The following is a 15,604-nucleotide window of genomic DNA, read 5'->3' on the forward strand; positions in this document are numbered from 1 at the left end:
ATGGGATGGTAGGTGTTATTAAGGGATGGTAGATGTTACTATGGGATGGTAGGTGTTATTATGGGATGGTAGGTGTTATTATGGGATGGTAGGTATTATGGGATGGTAGGTGTTATTATGGGATGGTAGGTGTTATTATGGGATGGTAGGTGTTATGGTAGGTGTTATGGGATGGTAGGTGTTATTATGGGATGGTAGTGTTATTATGGGATGGTAGTTGTTATTATGGGATGGTGGGCGTTATTATGGGATGGTGGGCGTTATTATGGGATGGTAGGCGTTATTATGGGATGATAGGCGTTATTATGGGATGGTAGGCGTTCTTATAAACTTAAACTTAAACTTTATTTATTTGTATAGCACCAAATCATACAATATAAAATGCAACACATGGTGCATTACATGCAGAATAAAATAATAAAAAAAACACAATTTAAAACATTCCATACGACCCCACCCCCCACGCGTACACACACACTCACTCACACTCATATACATGTGCACACACTCACACGCCCACACCCACACACACACACACACACACACACACAGTAAGTGGACTGGTGACATGGCTTAGCACTAACGATCCAGGTGAGGAAAACACTACCTATGGTTGGCCGTCCACACTGAGAAGCTCCACCGACCACGACCACCAGGAGCATCGCCACAGAGACCCCCCCCAACCCGGACAGACCGGGGCAGACCCCACACAGAAGGTGGAGCCCCCCCCCAGCCACCCAGGCCTGAGGGATCCCCATGACGACACCCCCATGGGCGGAGCAGGCACACCTCCCAGTGTGAACAACCCCCCTGAGGAAACACTGGAGCTAAAAACTAAAAGATTAAAAGAAAGTAAGAAATGCCTAAAAGTGTAAAATTTTAGAGAAATCTATATAAAACTTAAGATGAATAATAAATAACAAAGTAAAAAGTCACTAAAATGGATTAAAGTTTTAGAGATAATAAGAGTTAAAGAAGTTATGGGATGGTAGGCGTTCTTATGGGATGGTAGGCGTTCTTATGGGATGGTAGGCGTTATTATGGGATGGTAGCTGTTATTATGGGATGGTAGGCGTTCTTATGGGATGGTAGGCGTTCTTATGGGATGGTAGTTGTTATTATGGGATGGTAGGCGTTATTATGGGATGGTAGTGTTGCTGGTGTTATGGGATGGTAGGTGTTATTATGGGATGGTGGTGTTCTTATGGGATGGTAGGCGTTATTATGGGATGGTAGGTGTTATTTTGGGATGGTAGTGTTGCTGGTGTTATTATGGGATGGTAGGTGTTATTATGGGATGGTAGGTGTTATTATGGGATAGTAGGCATTATTATGGGATGGTAGTGTTATTATGGGATGGTGTTGTTATTATGGGATGGTAAGCGTTATTATGGGATGGTAGGCGTTATTATGGGATGGTAGTGTTATTATGGGATGGTAGGCGTTGTTATGGGATGGTAGGCGTTGTTATGGGATGGTAGGCGTTCTTATGGGATGGTAGGCGTTCTTATGGGATGGTAGGCGTTCTTATGGGATGGTAGTGTTATTATGGGATGGTAGTGTTATTATGGGATGGTAGTGATATTATGGGATGGTAGGCGTTATTATGGGATGGTAGGCGTTATTATGGGATGGTAGGCGTTATTATGGGATGGTAGGCGTTATTATGGGATGGTAGGCGTTATTATGGGATGGTAGGCGTTATTATGGGATGGTAGGTGTTATTATGGAATGGTAGTGCCATTATGGGATGGAGGTGTTATTATGGGATGATAGGTGTTATTACGGGATGGTAGGTGTTATTACGGGATGGTAGGTGTAATTACGGGATGGTAGGTGTTATTATGTGATAGTGGTGTTATTATGGGATGGTAGGTGTTATTATGGGATGGTAGGTGTTATTATGGGATGGTAGATGTTACTATGGGATGGTAGTGTTATTATGGGATGGTAGGTGTTATTATGGGATAGTAGTGTTATTATGGGATGGTAGGTGTTATTATGGGATGGTAGTGTTATTATGGGATGGTAGTGTTATTATGGGATGCTAGGTGTTCTTATGGGATGGTAGGCGTTATTATGGGATGGTAGGCATTATTATGGGATGGTAGGCGTTCTTATGGGATGGTAGGCGTTATTATGGGATGGTAGGTGTTATTATGGGATGGTAGTGATATTATGGGATGGTAGTTGTTATTATGGGATGGTAGGTGTTATTACGGGATGGTGGGTGTAATTACAGGATGGTGGGTGTTATGGGATGGTAGTGTTATGGGATGGTAGGTGTTATTATGGGATAGTAGTGTTATTATGGGATGGTAGGTGTTATTATGGGATGGTAGGTGTTATTATGGGATGGTAGATGTTACTATGGGATGGTAGTGTTATGGGATGGTAGGTGTTATTATGGGATAGTAGTGTTATTATGGGACGGTAGTGTTATGGGATGGTAGGTGTTATTATGGGATGGTAGGTGTTACTATGGGATGGTAGTGTTATTATGGGATGGTAGTGTTATTATGGGATGGTAGGTGTTATTATGGGATGGTAGTGTTATTATGGGATGGTAGGTGTTATTATGGGATGGTAGGTGTTATTATGGGATGGTAGGTGTTATTATGGAATGGTAGTGTTATTATGGGATGCTAGGTGTTATTATGGGATGCTAGGTGTTATTATGGGATGCTAGGTGTTATTATGGGATGGTAGGTGTCATTATGGGATGCTAGGTGTCATTATGGGATGCTAGGTGTCATTATGGGATGCTAGGTGTCATTATGGGATGGTAGGTGTTATTATGGGATGGTAGTTGTTATTATGGAATGGTAGTGTTATTATGGGATGGTAGGTGTTATTATGGGATGGTAGGTGTTATTATGGGATGCTAGGTGTCATTATGGGATGGTAGGTGTTATTATGGGATGGTAGGTGTTATTATGGGATGCTAGGTGTCATTATGGGATGCTAGGTGTCATTATGGGATGCTAGGTGTCATTATGGGATGGTAGTGTTATTATGGAATGGTAGTGTTATTATGGGATGGTAAGTGTTATTATGCGATGGTAGTGTTATTATGCGATGGTAGGTGTTATTATGCGATGGTAGTGTTATTATGGGATGGTAGTGTTATGGGATGGTAGGTGTTATTATGGGATGGTAGTGTTATTATGGGATGGTGGGTGTTATTATGGCATGGTAGGTGTTATTATGGGATGGCAGGTGTTATTATGGGATGGTAGGTGTTATTTTGGGATGGTAGTGTTATGGGATGGCAGGTGTTATTATAGGATGTTAGTGTTATTATGGGATGGCAGGTGTTTTTATAGAATGTTAGTGTTATTATGGGATGGTAGGTGTTATTATGTGATGGTAGTGTTATTATGGGATGGTAGGTGTTATTATGTGATGGTAGTGTTATTATGGGATGGTAGGTGTTATAATGGGATGGTAGTGTCATTATGGAATGATAGTGTTATGGGATGTACGTGTTGCCGTGGACACTGACCGGGTGGAGATCCTCTTCACAGTGATCTGGGGGCCGTAGTTCTTGCCCTGGACCATGGTCTTGCCGATGGAGCGGACCATGGGGAGGGTGTAGACCCGGGGGGCCAGCAGGGGCCTGAGCTGGCCCTGGACCAGCCCCCAGGTCCCGGCGTTGTAGCGGGAAGTGCAGCTCTGCAGACACAAGTAATCTGATTACATCAGAGACCACTGGGAGGTGCAGCTCTGCAGACACAAGTAATCTGATTACACTGGGAGGTGCAGCTCTGCAGGCACAAGTAATCTGATTACATCAGAGACCAGTGGGAGGTGCAGCTCAGCAGACACAAGTAATCTGATTACATCAGAGAGATACTCCTGCAGTTGGGAGGTGCAGCTCTGCAGACACAAGTAATCTGATTACACTGAGAGGAACAGCTGCTGGGATGTAAAACCTGTTTGTTACAACTTTTATCATCATAGTTTTCCACAAGCTGAATTAAATCCCAACATGCCGTGCAGCTGCTGAAAAATTTCAATGTTTGTGTTGTATTTTCTTTTAAAACAGCAGTAGCCCCTCCCCCCCCCCCCCCCCCCAGCTTCAGAACCGGTCTCACCAGGTTTTATTAGTGAAAGTCTTGACGCTATTTCTAAAACATTTTTAAACTGCCTGGATTTTAAACAGCCGACCCAGGCCAGGGGACACACACTGGATCTGGACATAACTGAACTGTGACCAAACCATATCTGACTCTGAAGTGGCTGAAGATTTTACACTGCCCCCCCCCCCCCCCCCCCCACCTGTCCCCCCCCCCCCCCCCCCCCCACCTGGGTATTGGGACTCAGGTCCAGGAGTCTCCACGTCAGGTACATCAGGTCAGAGAAGTGGTAGAGGAGACGGAGTCTCCCCCGAACCGTCTCCATGCTGACGTCCCTCAGTCCTCCGTACTGGGGGGGAACGGACGCCGGCAGACCCAGCTGGAGGGGGACGGCCGAGCCTGGGGCCCGGGGGGGGGCGCTGGGGGCCGTCCAGGCCGCGCTGTGGCATCGGCCCGCTGAGATCTGGTGGATGTTCCGGCCCTGAAGAACCGGAACCAGCGTCGGCTCCCGGACGTGGTTGGAGTGGCCCAGACCCAGCTGGAGGAACAGGAAATACAGGCTTTTATTGTGAAGGGGGAGTGGCCCAGACCCAGCTGGAGGGACAGGAAATACAGGCTTTTATTGTGAAGGGGGAGTGGCCCAGACCCAGCTGGAGGGACAGGAAATACAGGCTTTTATTGTGAAGGGGGAGTGGCCCAGATCCAGCTGGAGGGACAGGAAATACAGGCTTTTATTGTGAAGGGGGAGTGGCCCAGACCCAGCTGGAGGAACAGGAAATACAGGCTCTTATTGTGAAGGGGGAGTGGCCCAGACCCAGCTGGAGGGACAGGAAATACAGGCTTTTATTGTGAAGGGGGAGTGGCCCAGACCCAGCTGGAGGGACAGGAAATACAGGCTTTTATTGTGAAGGGGGAGTGGCCCAGACCCAGCTGGAGGAACAGGAAATACAACAGGAAATACAGGCTCTTATTGTGAAGGGGGAGTGGCCCAGACCCAGCTGGTTTTGGTGGATCTAGGTGAGTTTTGGATGATCTAGGTGAGTTTTGGTGGATCTAGGTGAGTTTTGGATGATCTAGGTGAGTTTTGGTGGATCTAGGTGAGTTTTGGTCACCTGTCCCTCGGAGTTGCTCCCCCAGGCGTACACGTCTCCGCAAGACGACAGCGCCAGCGTATGCTCGGCCCCCACGGCCACGTCGGTGATGTGGATCCCCGCCAGGGCTGGAACCTGCTGGGGCCGGTTGTGGTTCCGGGCCCGGCCCTCGGGCAGCCCGATCAGCCGGTCTGGGGGGACAAACCGGTCAGTCAGTACCAGAGATGGGCCGTTCCACCCCCCCCCCGGACCCTCAGAACCCGGACCGAGACCCGGACTCACCTTGTCCGAAGGTGAACACCTTGCCCTCGTTGGTCAGCGCTACGGAGAACTGGGTCCCACAGGCGACTTTCTTGATGCTGACGCCGCACAGGACGTCCACCTTCTGGGAGAAGAGAGCAGGGTCAGCCACGCAGCTAGCAGCATTAGCCATGCGGCTGCAGCGTTAGCCACACGGCTAGCAGCGTTAGCCACACAGCTGTAGCGTTAGCCACACGGCTAGCAGCATTAGCCACGCGGCTAGCAGCGTTAGCCACGCGGCTAGCAGCGTTAGCCACGAGGCTAGCAGCGTTAGCCACGAGGCTAGCAGCGTTAGCCACGAGGCTAGCAGCGTTAGCCACGAGGCTAGCAGCGTTAGCCACGCGGCTAGCAGCGTTAGCCACGCGGCTAGCAGCGTTAGCCACGCGGCTAGCAGCGTTAGCCACGCGGCTAGCAGCGTTAGCCACGCGGCTAGCAGCATTAGCCACGCGGCTAGCAGCGTTAGCCACGCGGCTAGCAGCGTTCGGGCAGCCAGTACCGCCAGGACCAGAGATACAACTCTTTTTCTCCCTCGGCCGTACGACTACTAAGATGGAGAAAACCTTGGAGAAGCTGGGCACCCGGCTTGGCGGGGACTGATCACAAATTCGTCTGATCGGAGTTATTGAGGAACCAGAAGAAGAAAAGCAGACGGAAAATTACTGAGCTGCCTGCAAATTGTTGATTTGATTTGCCCTTGACGGAGCAGCTTGGCAGGCCTCTTCGTCACAATCTCCCTGGAGGAAAGTAAACATGACGCTCTGCACCCAACTCAACCCTCCCCCTCTCTCACAAACACCTGCGGATCTCCCTCCCAGAACTGTACCGCTGCCCGATAACATTCAGGACGCTTGGCTGCACTCTGGGCAAAGGTTCTCGGACTTATCGCGTCACAGACTCTCACACACACACTGACACACTCCCCTCTCCCCATATCCAACCGCCTTCCTGGCCCCCCCCTCTTATCAGCCCCCCTGACAAGGACGTTTGGGTTCGAGCGCCACGCTGCCGCAGCGCTCACTTGGATGAACTGTGCCGGGTCCCTGGACCTTACCTGGGGGGAGGACTTGGCCGTGGAATTTCCCAGTCCCAGCTTCCCGTAGTCTCCGTCTCCGAAGGCCCAGACCATCATCCCGTCGGAGGAAACCACCAGCGTGTGGTTCAGCCCGCAGGCCACCTGACCAAAGAGATAAGGACAACTATTGTGCAAAAAACCAAAACAAAAAGAATCACACAGACTAAGAAAAGAGGCTGAAAGTTCACGACTGCTTCAAACCGGAAACCGGAAATGCGTTGCTTCCAAGAACCAATCACAGCCCTCTCGTCTGCGTTTGGTCTGCGTCGCCTCCATGCGCAGTTACAATGTTCGGGAGGTGACGTCAGCGACGGCGTCAGTGACCCGGCGTGTGGTCTGCGTCGACGGAGACCACACGCCGTCACTGACGCCGTAGGCACGGCGTTGTTTTGACGCAGAACCATAACTCAAGCTTTAGAGCCCACCCTGAACACCCTCCACCCCCCAGAACCCCCCAGGACTCACCTGGCCCACCTGGTAGCCCTCCAGGGCCCCCACCCCCCTCCAGGCCCCCCCCAGGACTCACCTGGCCCCCCCAGGACTCACCTGGCCCACCTGGTAGCCCTCCAGGGCCCCCACCCCCCTCCAGGCCCCCCCCAGGACTCACCTGGCCCCCCCAGGACTCACCTGGCCCACCTGGTAGCCCTCCAGGGCCCCCCCCAGGACTCACCTGGCCCCCCCAGGACTCACCTGGCCCACCTGGTAGCCCTCCAGGGCCCCCACCCTCTCCGGCAGCTTCTTGTTGGAGGTGTTTCCCAGCCCGAGTCTTCCGTAGTCTCCGTTCCCGAAGGTGAACAGTTTCCCGTCGGCCGTCACCACCGCCGAGTGCTTGAACCCGCAGGACATCTGGGGGGGGGGACAGGGGGGCAACAGGGGGTTAGAGGTCAGACCAGGACCAGCGGGGGGGGGGGGGTTACAGGTTAGAGAGACTAAACTAGATCAGCCCCATTGAAGGGAGAAAAAATAAATGTTGTGTCCTGAAAATGCCCTGGATTCCCAAAACACAGCCTTAGTCTTTAGTCAGCCACGCACCTGCTGTTTATCATAACAAATGCCTGTTTTTCTGTGAGAAAGAGCCTGGTTCGCACGGGATTTTGGTCCCGTGTGAGCCGAGACTTATTTTGATAGTTTGCGGACGGGGGGGTGACCCGGACTCACCTGCACCACCTCCTCCCCCTCCAGACCCAGACCTGGACCCGGACTCACCTGCACCACCTCCTCCCCCTGCAGACCCAGACCCAGACCTGGACCCGGACTCACCTGCACCACCTCCTCCCCCTGCAGACCCAGACCTGGACCCGGACTCACCTGCACCACCTCCTCCCCCTGCAGACCCAGACCCAGACCTGGACCCGGACTCACCTGCACCACCTCCTCCCCCTGCAGACCCAGACCTGGACCCAGACCCAGACCCAGACCTGGACCCAGACCCAGACCCAGACCCAGACCCAGTCCTGGACCCAGACCCAGACCAGACTTGGACCAGACCCAGACCCGGACTCACCTGCACCACCTCCTCCCCCTGCAGACCCAGACCCAGACCTGGACCCAGACCCAGACCAGACCTGGACCAGACCCAGACCCGGACCAGACCCGGACTCACCTGCACCATCTCCTCCCCCTGCAGACCCAGACCCAGACCTGGACCCGGACTCACCTGCACCACCTCCTCCCCCTGCAGCGCCTCGATCTGCCGCGGCCGCCGCTGCCGGTCGCTGTTTCCGTGTCCGAGTTTCCCGTAGTCGCCATCGCCCCAACTGAAAACCTCGCCGCTCTCGGTCAGAGCCATGGAGTGGCCGTCGCTACCGACGGAGGAGACGAGCTGCACCACCACGAACCCTGCAGAGACCAGAACCAGAACCAGGTCAGAGACCAGATCAGAGACCAGCTGGACCACCACGAACCCTGCAGAGACCAGAACCAGAACCAGGTCAGAGACCAGATCAGAGACCAGCTGGACCACCACGAACCCTGCAGAGACCACATCAGACCAGAACCAGGTCAGAGACCAGAACCAGAACCAGGTCAGAGACCAGGTCAGAGACCAGCTGCACCACCATGAACCCTGCAGAGACCAGAACCAGAACCAGGTCAGAGACCAGCTGGACCATCATGAACCCTGCAGAGACCAGAACCAGAACCAGGTCAGAGACCAGCTGGACCACCACGAACCCTGCAGAGACCAGAACCAGAACCAGGTCAGAGACTAGATCAGAGACCAGCTGGACCATCACGAACCCTGCAGAGACCAGAACCAGATCAGAGACCAGAACCAGAACCAGGTCAGAGACCAGCTGGACCACCACGAACCCTGCAGAGACCAGAACCAGAACCAGATCAGAGACCAGATCAGAGACCAGAACCAGGTGATGAAGCATTCCAACAGCACGTGGCCCCTGCAGGGACAACGACGCCTTGCAGATTGCTCCAGCCTCATACCCCGCTCAAGACATTGTCATGCAAGTTCCAGCTCCTGAGGACCCCTGCCGGGACGAGGACTTGCAGGCGGCACCAGTCTCATTCAATGCTCAAGACATTGTCACGCAAGTTCCCGGCGTCTTGCATCCCTGCCGAGACAGGCACCGGGGGAGTGGATTTGACTTCCAGCCCCTGCAGAGACAAAGACCATATATGGACTTCCTGACTACTCAGGGGTAGTCCCAAAACTGAACGATCACACCTCTACCTGTCTCTTACTGGGCTTGTTTATTCCCGTCTTTGTTGATTGAACTTTTGTATAAAAACCCTGTGGCCAAATCAATCTGGGTCGGCATATCAACCAGACTCTGGTCTGTGTAGATTCGCTCACCGCCGGCTATTAAAACTCACTATACCACAAAGCGGACTTCTGAAATGGTTTGGTAAATTCCTCAACACAGGTCAGAGACCAGCTGGACCACCACGAACCCTGCAGAGACCAGAACCAGGTCAGAGACCAGCTGGACCACCACGAACCCTGCAGAGACCAGAACCAGGTCAGAGACAAGCTGGACCACCACGGATCCTGCAGAGACCAGAACCAGGTCAGAGACCAGAACCAGGTCAGAGACCAGATCAGAGACCAGCTGGACCACCACGAACCCTGCAGGGACCAGAACTAACTTGGCTAACAGCTAGCAGCATTTGGTTTGTTGGACCAGCAGGGTGTTTATGTATTGTTGCATTGTAGACTTTGGTTTTTCGTGTTTGCCTTCCTCTTTTTAAAAGTCATGAGCTGTTTGGCAACTAATTTTCCCCAGAGGGAACAATAAAGGTTTCAATCAGTCAATCAATCAAACAATCAATCAATCAATCAATCATCAGCAACTCCTCAACCCCCGACCAGATCCAGACCTTGCAGCGCTGAGATGACGGTGAGCACGTGCAGGTCGTCGGAGTTTCCCTGGCCTAGCCGGCCGTAGCTTCCCTCCCCGCAGGCCAGGACCGTCCCGTTGGGCTGGATGGCGAAGGTGCAGTTCTGCCCGCAGACCACCTGCAGAGAGACGGGGAGTTGAACCAACAACCTGGACCAGGTCGGGCTGGTGGGGGTCTATGGGAGTTGAACCAACACCTGGACCAGGTCCAGCCCGGTGGGGGCCTGGACTCACCTGCTGGGCCTGGACTCACCTGCTGGGCCTGGGAGAAGGACGGCGCCGTCGTCGGGACCAGGATGTTCCTGCCGGCCTCGGCCAGCTGGCCGTGGCGGCCGGCGCCCCAAAGGAAAACCTCGCACCTGCCGCCCAGGTGCCAGTCCTGGAGAGACAGGTACAGGTGAGTAGGCACAGGTACAGGTACAGGTGAGTAGGCACAGGTACAGATGAGTAGGCACAGGTACAGGTGAGTAGGCACAGGCACAGGTACAGGTGAGGGGTACGGTTGGTCAGGGAGGCAAGGCAAGATAAGGCAATGCAGGGCAGGGCAAGGCAATGCAGGGCAAGGCAATGCAGGGCAATGCAGGGCAAGGCAATGCAGGGCAATTCAGGGCAAGGCAAGGCAAGGCAATGCAGGGCAATGCAGGGCAAGGCAATGCAGGGCAATGCAGGGCAGGGCAATGCAGGGCAAGGCAAGGCAATGCAAGGCAATGCAGGGCAATGCAGGGCAAGGCAAGGCAATGCAAGGCAGGGCAAGGCAAGGCAATGCAAGGCAGGGCAAGGCAATGCAGTGCAATGCAGTGCAAACCAAGGCAAGGCAGGGCAGTGCAGGGCAATGCAGGGCAAGGCAAGGCAAGGCAGGGCAAGACAAGGCAGGGCAGGGCAATGCAGGGCAAGGCAAGGCAGGGTTATTTGTATGGCACAAAGGGGGCGGGGTTACCTCGGGTCTGGACGTGGCCCAGGACATGATCTGCTCGTCCAGCCCAGCGGCCCACTTGCTGTTGTCCTGGAAACACAGAAGAAGGTGAGAGTTAGACCTGAACCAGAGACCTGATCCCCCTCCCCCTCCCCCCCCTCCTCCTGCCCCCCCCTCACCATCAGCAGCGCCAGCTCTTCCTTGGGCACCGGCTCCAGGTCCGGGACACTGAAGGATTCTGGGAATGCGGTGCCGCGGGCCAGCGCCTCGGCCGCCTTCACCGTGGTGGAGAAGCAGTCGAGCCACGCCCACTCGGCGGGGGTCCCGGGGGCGTGGCCGGAGGCGGGCCCGGGGGTCCAGGGGGCGGGGCCTGAGCCGGGGCCGCAGGGCCTCAGGTGGGGGGGCAGGGGGGGCCGGCACAGCAGCTGGTCCAGGTGCAGCCCCACCGCCAGGGAGGCCAGGCACTGCATGTAGGGACTGTGGACCAGCTGGTCCCCGCAGACCACGTGAGGCTGGGGGGGAAATTCAATTCAATCTTTATTTCAGACTCAGATAGGTCCATATAAATACAATACAAACATCAGTCCATCAAACTCATAATAATAATTATAATAATTATATTAATAATAATAATAATAATAATAATAATAATAACAATAATAATAATTATTATAATTAATAATAGCCCCCCCGTTTGAATTTTGTGCATACCCCGCCTGTCAAAGTCACATTTTATGAATCACAACACCTATGTCTACATTCTGACCAAAAATTATCTGTCTACCTTTTACGGTTTGGCCGTGACCTCGAGTTACAAATAAAAAATAAGGTCATTTTTTGAATGTTTCTCTCACTCTAAAAAATTGGATCTTCACTCTAAATTTGTCAAAAAAGTGATTTCCAGTCCTTCCTTGAGCGCTCATATCTTGAAAAGTGTACATTTTAGGAAAAAACTGTGGTTTGGAGAGAGAAGAGAAGTTTTCCTCCGTTTTGAAGTTTGAATGACAGTTCTACGTGTAAGTATGAGAAAGTTAGGTGACTCAGAAAAAAGGTGAATTTTGTCTTTTTTCTCAACATTTTCCCATCCGCTTTGAATGGCGCCATAGAAATACATGGGAAAATGAGTTCCCCATTAGTTTGGAAATTTGGAAATGTTTTTGCACTTTGTGCAAAAACTATTTGTGCCATCGCTCTGAAAATCCACAGGACTGTAGTTAAATTCAGGGCCTACAACTTTCTAAATCGGTTCAGAATTTTTCGAGAAACGGTGTGCGAGTGGTGAGGCCCCAAATTTCTCCCAATGCATTCCGGATGGGGGTAAGCGCGCACGTTTTTGCACGTTGCGCAAAAACGTGCACGCCAATCGCTAATAAAAGTCATAGCCAACGATTCCCGCTTAAGGCGCACGTTTCTACATTTTTACTTTTCGCGTTTTCTCAAAGCTGCGGGACTAGTTACGCGCCGAAGTTTTGTCCGGAAAATGAATAATTCGCCAGAGGCACTCCTCCTCCATTGCAGAGCTTTGGAGGAGGAGTGCCTCTTGGCGCAGCCGTGGCACTAATAATAATACAAAAATAATACTACTACTACTAATAATATTAATAATAATAATAATATTAATAATAATAATAATAATAATAATAATAATAATAACTTATTATTATTATAACGTATACAGCTCCTGCAAACCCCCCACCCCCCCCACCTTCTCGTAGTTGTACTGCTCCTCCACCCCCCCACCTTCTCGTAGTTGTACTGCTCCTGCAGCATGGCGGGGAGTCTCTCCAGGAAGGCTCTCATACACGGCGCCAGGTTGAGTCCGACGACACCCTGCCTCTTCAGCGCCGAGCGGCAGGTCGCTAACACGTGGTGCTGCGCTAGGAAGTCCCTGGAGACGTTCACCACCAGCACGTCCTGGAACGGAGGAACACCAAGGTCACGCAGGAGCCCGTCAAGGTCGAGTAGGAACCCCCCCCCCCCACCGACCCGGTCCTGACCTTTGACCTGTTGGAGCAGACGGCCACGCCCACGTCAGGAATCCACACGCTGTTCTGAACGGCCCCCGAGCCGGCGACCACGCTCTGCAGCACCGAGCCGTCCTGTAGGACCGGGGGGGGGGGGGGGGGGTTAGTGTTGGACCACAGGTGGGGGGGATAAAATCAATATTTTGAGTTAGTTTCTGCATAATAATGCGTTTTGATTACATTTCTAGCGAGATATATATATTTTACTTTCATAATATTCACTCAGTGAATGTACATAATCACTCGTTTGCCCGTTGGTCTTTTTCACATCTCGCCAGAATAAAGGCTGATTTATGGTTCCGCGTTATTGGGATTGGGCCTAGGTGTGTGTACAGGTGTGTGTGTGTGTGTGTGTGTGTACAGGTGTGTGTTACCTGTAAAGACCAGATGTTCATCAGGCCCCCCACCCCCCCCGACGCCAGGGCCAGACCGTCAGGACTGAAGGAAAGAGTCCGGACCGGAGTGATGTGTCCTCTCAGCTGGAACACGCAGGACGCTCCTCCGGACCGCCGGGCCTGGAACCACAACCAGAACCATGAGAACCAGAACCACAACCAGACCTGGACCATGAGGACCAGGACCACAACCAGAACCAGAACCATGAGAACCAGGACCAGGACCAGAACCAGACCAGACCAGGACCAGATGGACACCACAATGGATTTCTACAAATACCGGAAACCTTTGTGTCTCAAGATTCTGTCTATCGAGGACGTTGAAGACGCTTCATAATTGGATTTATGATAGCAGGATTTCTCCTCCTCTTGATTGGAGGGATTTTCCTGGCCTACCGACAAACGCGTAAGTCGTCGACAGCTGTTCTGGCTCTTTCAGAGCTGCCGGACGTGGCTGAAGGATCAAGCAAGGTGATCAACACTCAGACTTTAACGCTGGGAGAGCAAAGCCGTAAGCTGGATGTGATTCTTGAACAGAATCGCAGGCTGGCGGCGTCTTTGAGCTCATTGGTAAGATGGAGAAGACCTTGGAGAAGTTGGAAGCTCGGCTTGGCGGGAAATGATCACAAATTTGTCTGATTGGAGTCGCCATTGATGAACCAGAGACTGAAGGCAGACGGAAAATTACTGAGTCTGTCTGTTTTCAATATAATTGTTGATTCTATAATCTGGCCTTGACAGGGCGGTTTGGCCGATCGCTCTGGTCACAATCTCCCTGGTGGAATGTAAACAAGGTGACTCTGCCCCCACTAACCCTCCCCTCTCAGGAACATCTGTGGACCTGTTTCAGAACTGACCGAGCCGTCTGATAACATCAAGGAAATTGGCTGAGAGCAGCTCTGAGTGAAGTTCACAGACTTACCGCTCACACACACACTGATAACCACACCTCCCTCAACTCAACCCCCCCCTCTTATCAACCCCCCCAACACAGTCAACAGGTTTGAGAACGTACCGCTGATCTGGACTTGGCCTCCTGGTCCCACCACCGGTCCGAGTCAGAAGAGGAGGATTCTGGGAAGCCGGAGACGTCCTGAGGGACGGTCCAGATGGAGACCAGGCCGCTCTGGCAGCACCTGAAACCGGAAACAGAAACCAGAAACTCAGGTCCAGAACCAGGAACCAGAAACCGGTCCAGAAACCTCTGTCTACGTCTACGTACACGGCGAACATGCTGAGCGCCGCCGGGCCGCTTCCCGCCAGGCCGCACCAGGCGGCGCCGTTGACCACGGACGGGTGTCGGAGGCTCTGCAGGCAGCGCCAGCCGGACCCGGGCCCCGGTCCCGGACAGGCCCCCGGTCCCGGACAGGCCCACAGCTTCACCGTCTCCTCCTTGCCACACGTCAGCAGCATCTGGCCGGTCGGGCTCCACGTCATGCTGCTCACCGACTCCTGGAGACACAAGGGAGACGATCTGGACCCGTTTCCATGACGACCGGAACCCCCGACCCCGACCCAGCGCCGCCGGCTCACCTTGTGGGCGTCGATGACGACGACGGCTCCTTTCTCCAGAGGCTCTTTGGAGCCGATCAGCAGCTTCCCGTCGGCGTAGCCCACGGCGAAGGGCCGGTCCTCGCTGAACCAGGCGATGTGTTTGACGGCCACTGCAGGGAGAGTGTTGGTTTACATACCCGAACTGCGCTAAGGGGAATACTCGGTGCTTGAACCAACTCTGGCGTCAGCAGGGAGGAAATCGTAGTTACATTTGTAACTTTGGTTCTCACCGTCTTTCCGGTAGCAGTGCTCCAGCTCGCTGCGGCTCATGCTGGAGGCGTCCAGGACCTGGATGAGGCCCAGAGACCCGTCCATGCGGCCCACCAGCAGCAGGTCCCGGGGCTCCCGGGTCTCCCCGCTCCACGGCGCCTCCTGCTCGGGCCAGGCCAGCGCCGACACCCAGTGGGGCTGGACGTCCAGCAGACCCCGGCCGCCTGCAGGGGAGACGAGTGGAGGTTAGGGTGAGGTGAGGGTGGGGTGAAGGTAGGTAGGATTCAGGGTCCACAGCTCACCGTTGACCTGCCAGATGTTGACCATCTTCTCCACGGCCGAGGCCAGGAACCTCCCCGTTACGCTCCAGGCCAGAGGAGACATGGAGGGGTCGCTGGGAGAACCCAGACCGGAACCCTCCTCCGAGGACCCGTCGCTGAGGAAGGAGAACCAGAGGTGAGGAACCAGGAGAACCAGGAGAACCACAGGAACCAGAGACAAAACATTGGAAACCGTTGTTTGGTGATTCTGTCTGTCGAGGACGTTGAAGATGCTTCATAATTGGATTTATGATAGCAGGATTTCTCCTGATCGGAGGAGGGGGATTCCTGGT

General features: G+C 53.3%; 1 protein-coding gene across 1 annotated transcript in view; it reads right to left on the bottom strand.

Annotated features, from left to right (window-relative positions):
• Positions 1-15,604, bottom strand: part of LOC133418579 (probable E3 ubiquitin-protein ligase HERC1) — a 142,982-nt gene that overhangs the window by 14,994 nt on the left and 112,384 nt on the right. Inside the window, 19 exon segments of the mRNA XM_061707349.1 lie at positions 3,506-3,675; positions 4,309-4,617; positions 5,192-5,361; positions 5,453-5,555; positions 6,522-6,644; positions 7,233-7,388; positions 8,200-8,381; positions 9,876-10,014; positions 10,149-10,274; positions 10,833-10,898; positions 10,988-11,320; positions 12,549-12,722; positions 12,806-12,907; positions 13,207-13,347; positions 14,243-14,363; positions 14,450-14,679; positions 14,761-14,891; positions 15,012-15,215; positions 15,294-15,427. Of these exon segments, the coding sequence (XP_061563333.1) occupies positions 3,506-3,675; positions 4,309-4,617; positions 5,192-5,361; positions 5,453-5,555; positions 6,522-6,644; positions 7,233-7,388; positions 8,200-8,381; positions 9,876-10,014; positions 10,149-10,274; positions 10,833-10,898; positions 10,988-11,320; positions 12,549-12,722; positions 12,806-12,907; positions 13,207-13,347; positions 14,243-14,363; positions 14,450-14,679; positions 14,761-14,891; positions 15,012-15,215; positions 15,294-15,427 (3,114 nt within the window).

Source organism: Cololabis saira, chromosome 2 (assembly GCF_033807715.1).
Source record: "Cololabis saira isolate AMF1-May2022 chromosome 2, fColSai1.1, whole genome shotgun sequence".
NCBI lineage: Eukaryota > Metazoa > Chordata > Actinopteri > Beloniformes > Belonidae > Cololabis > Cololabis saira.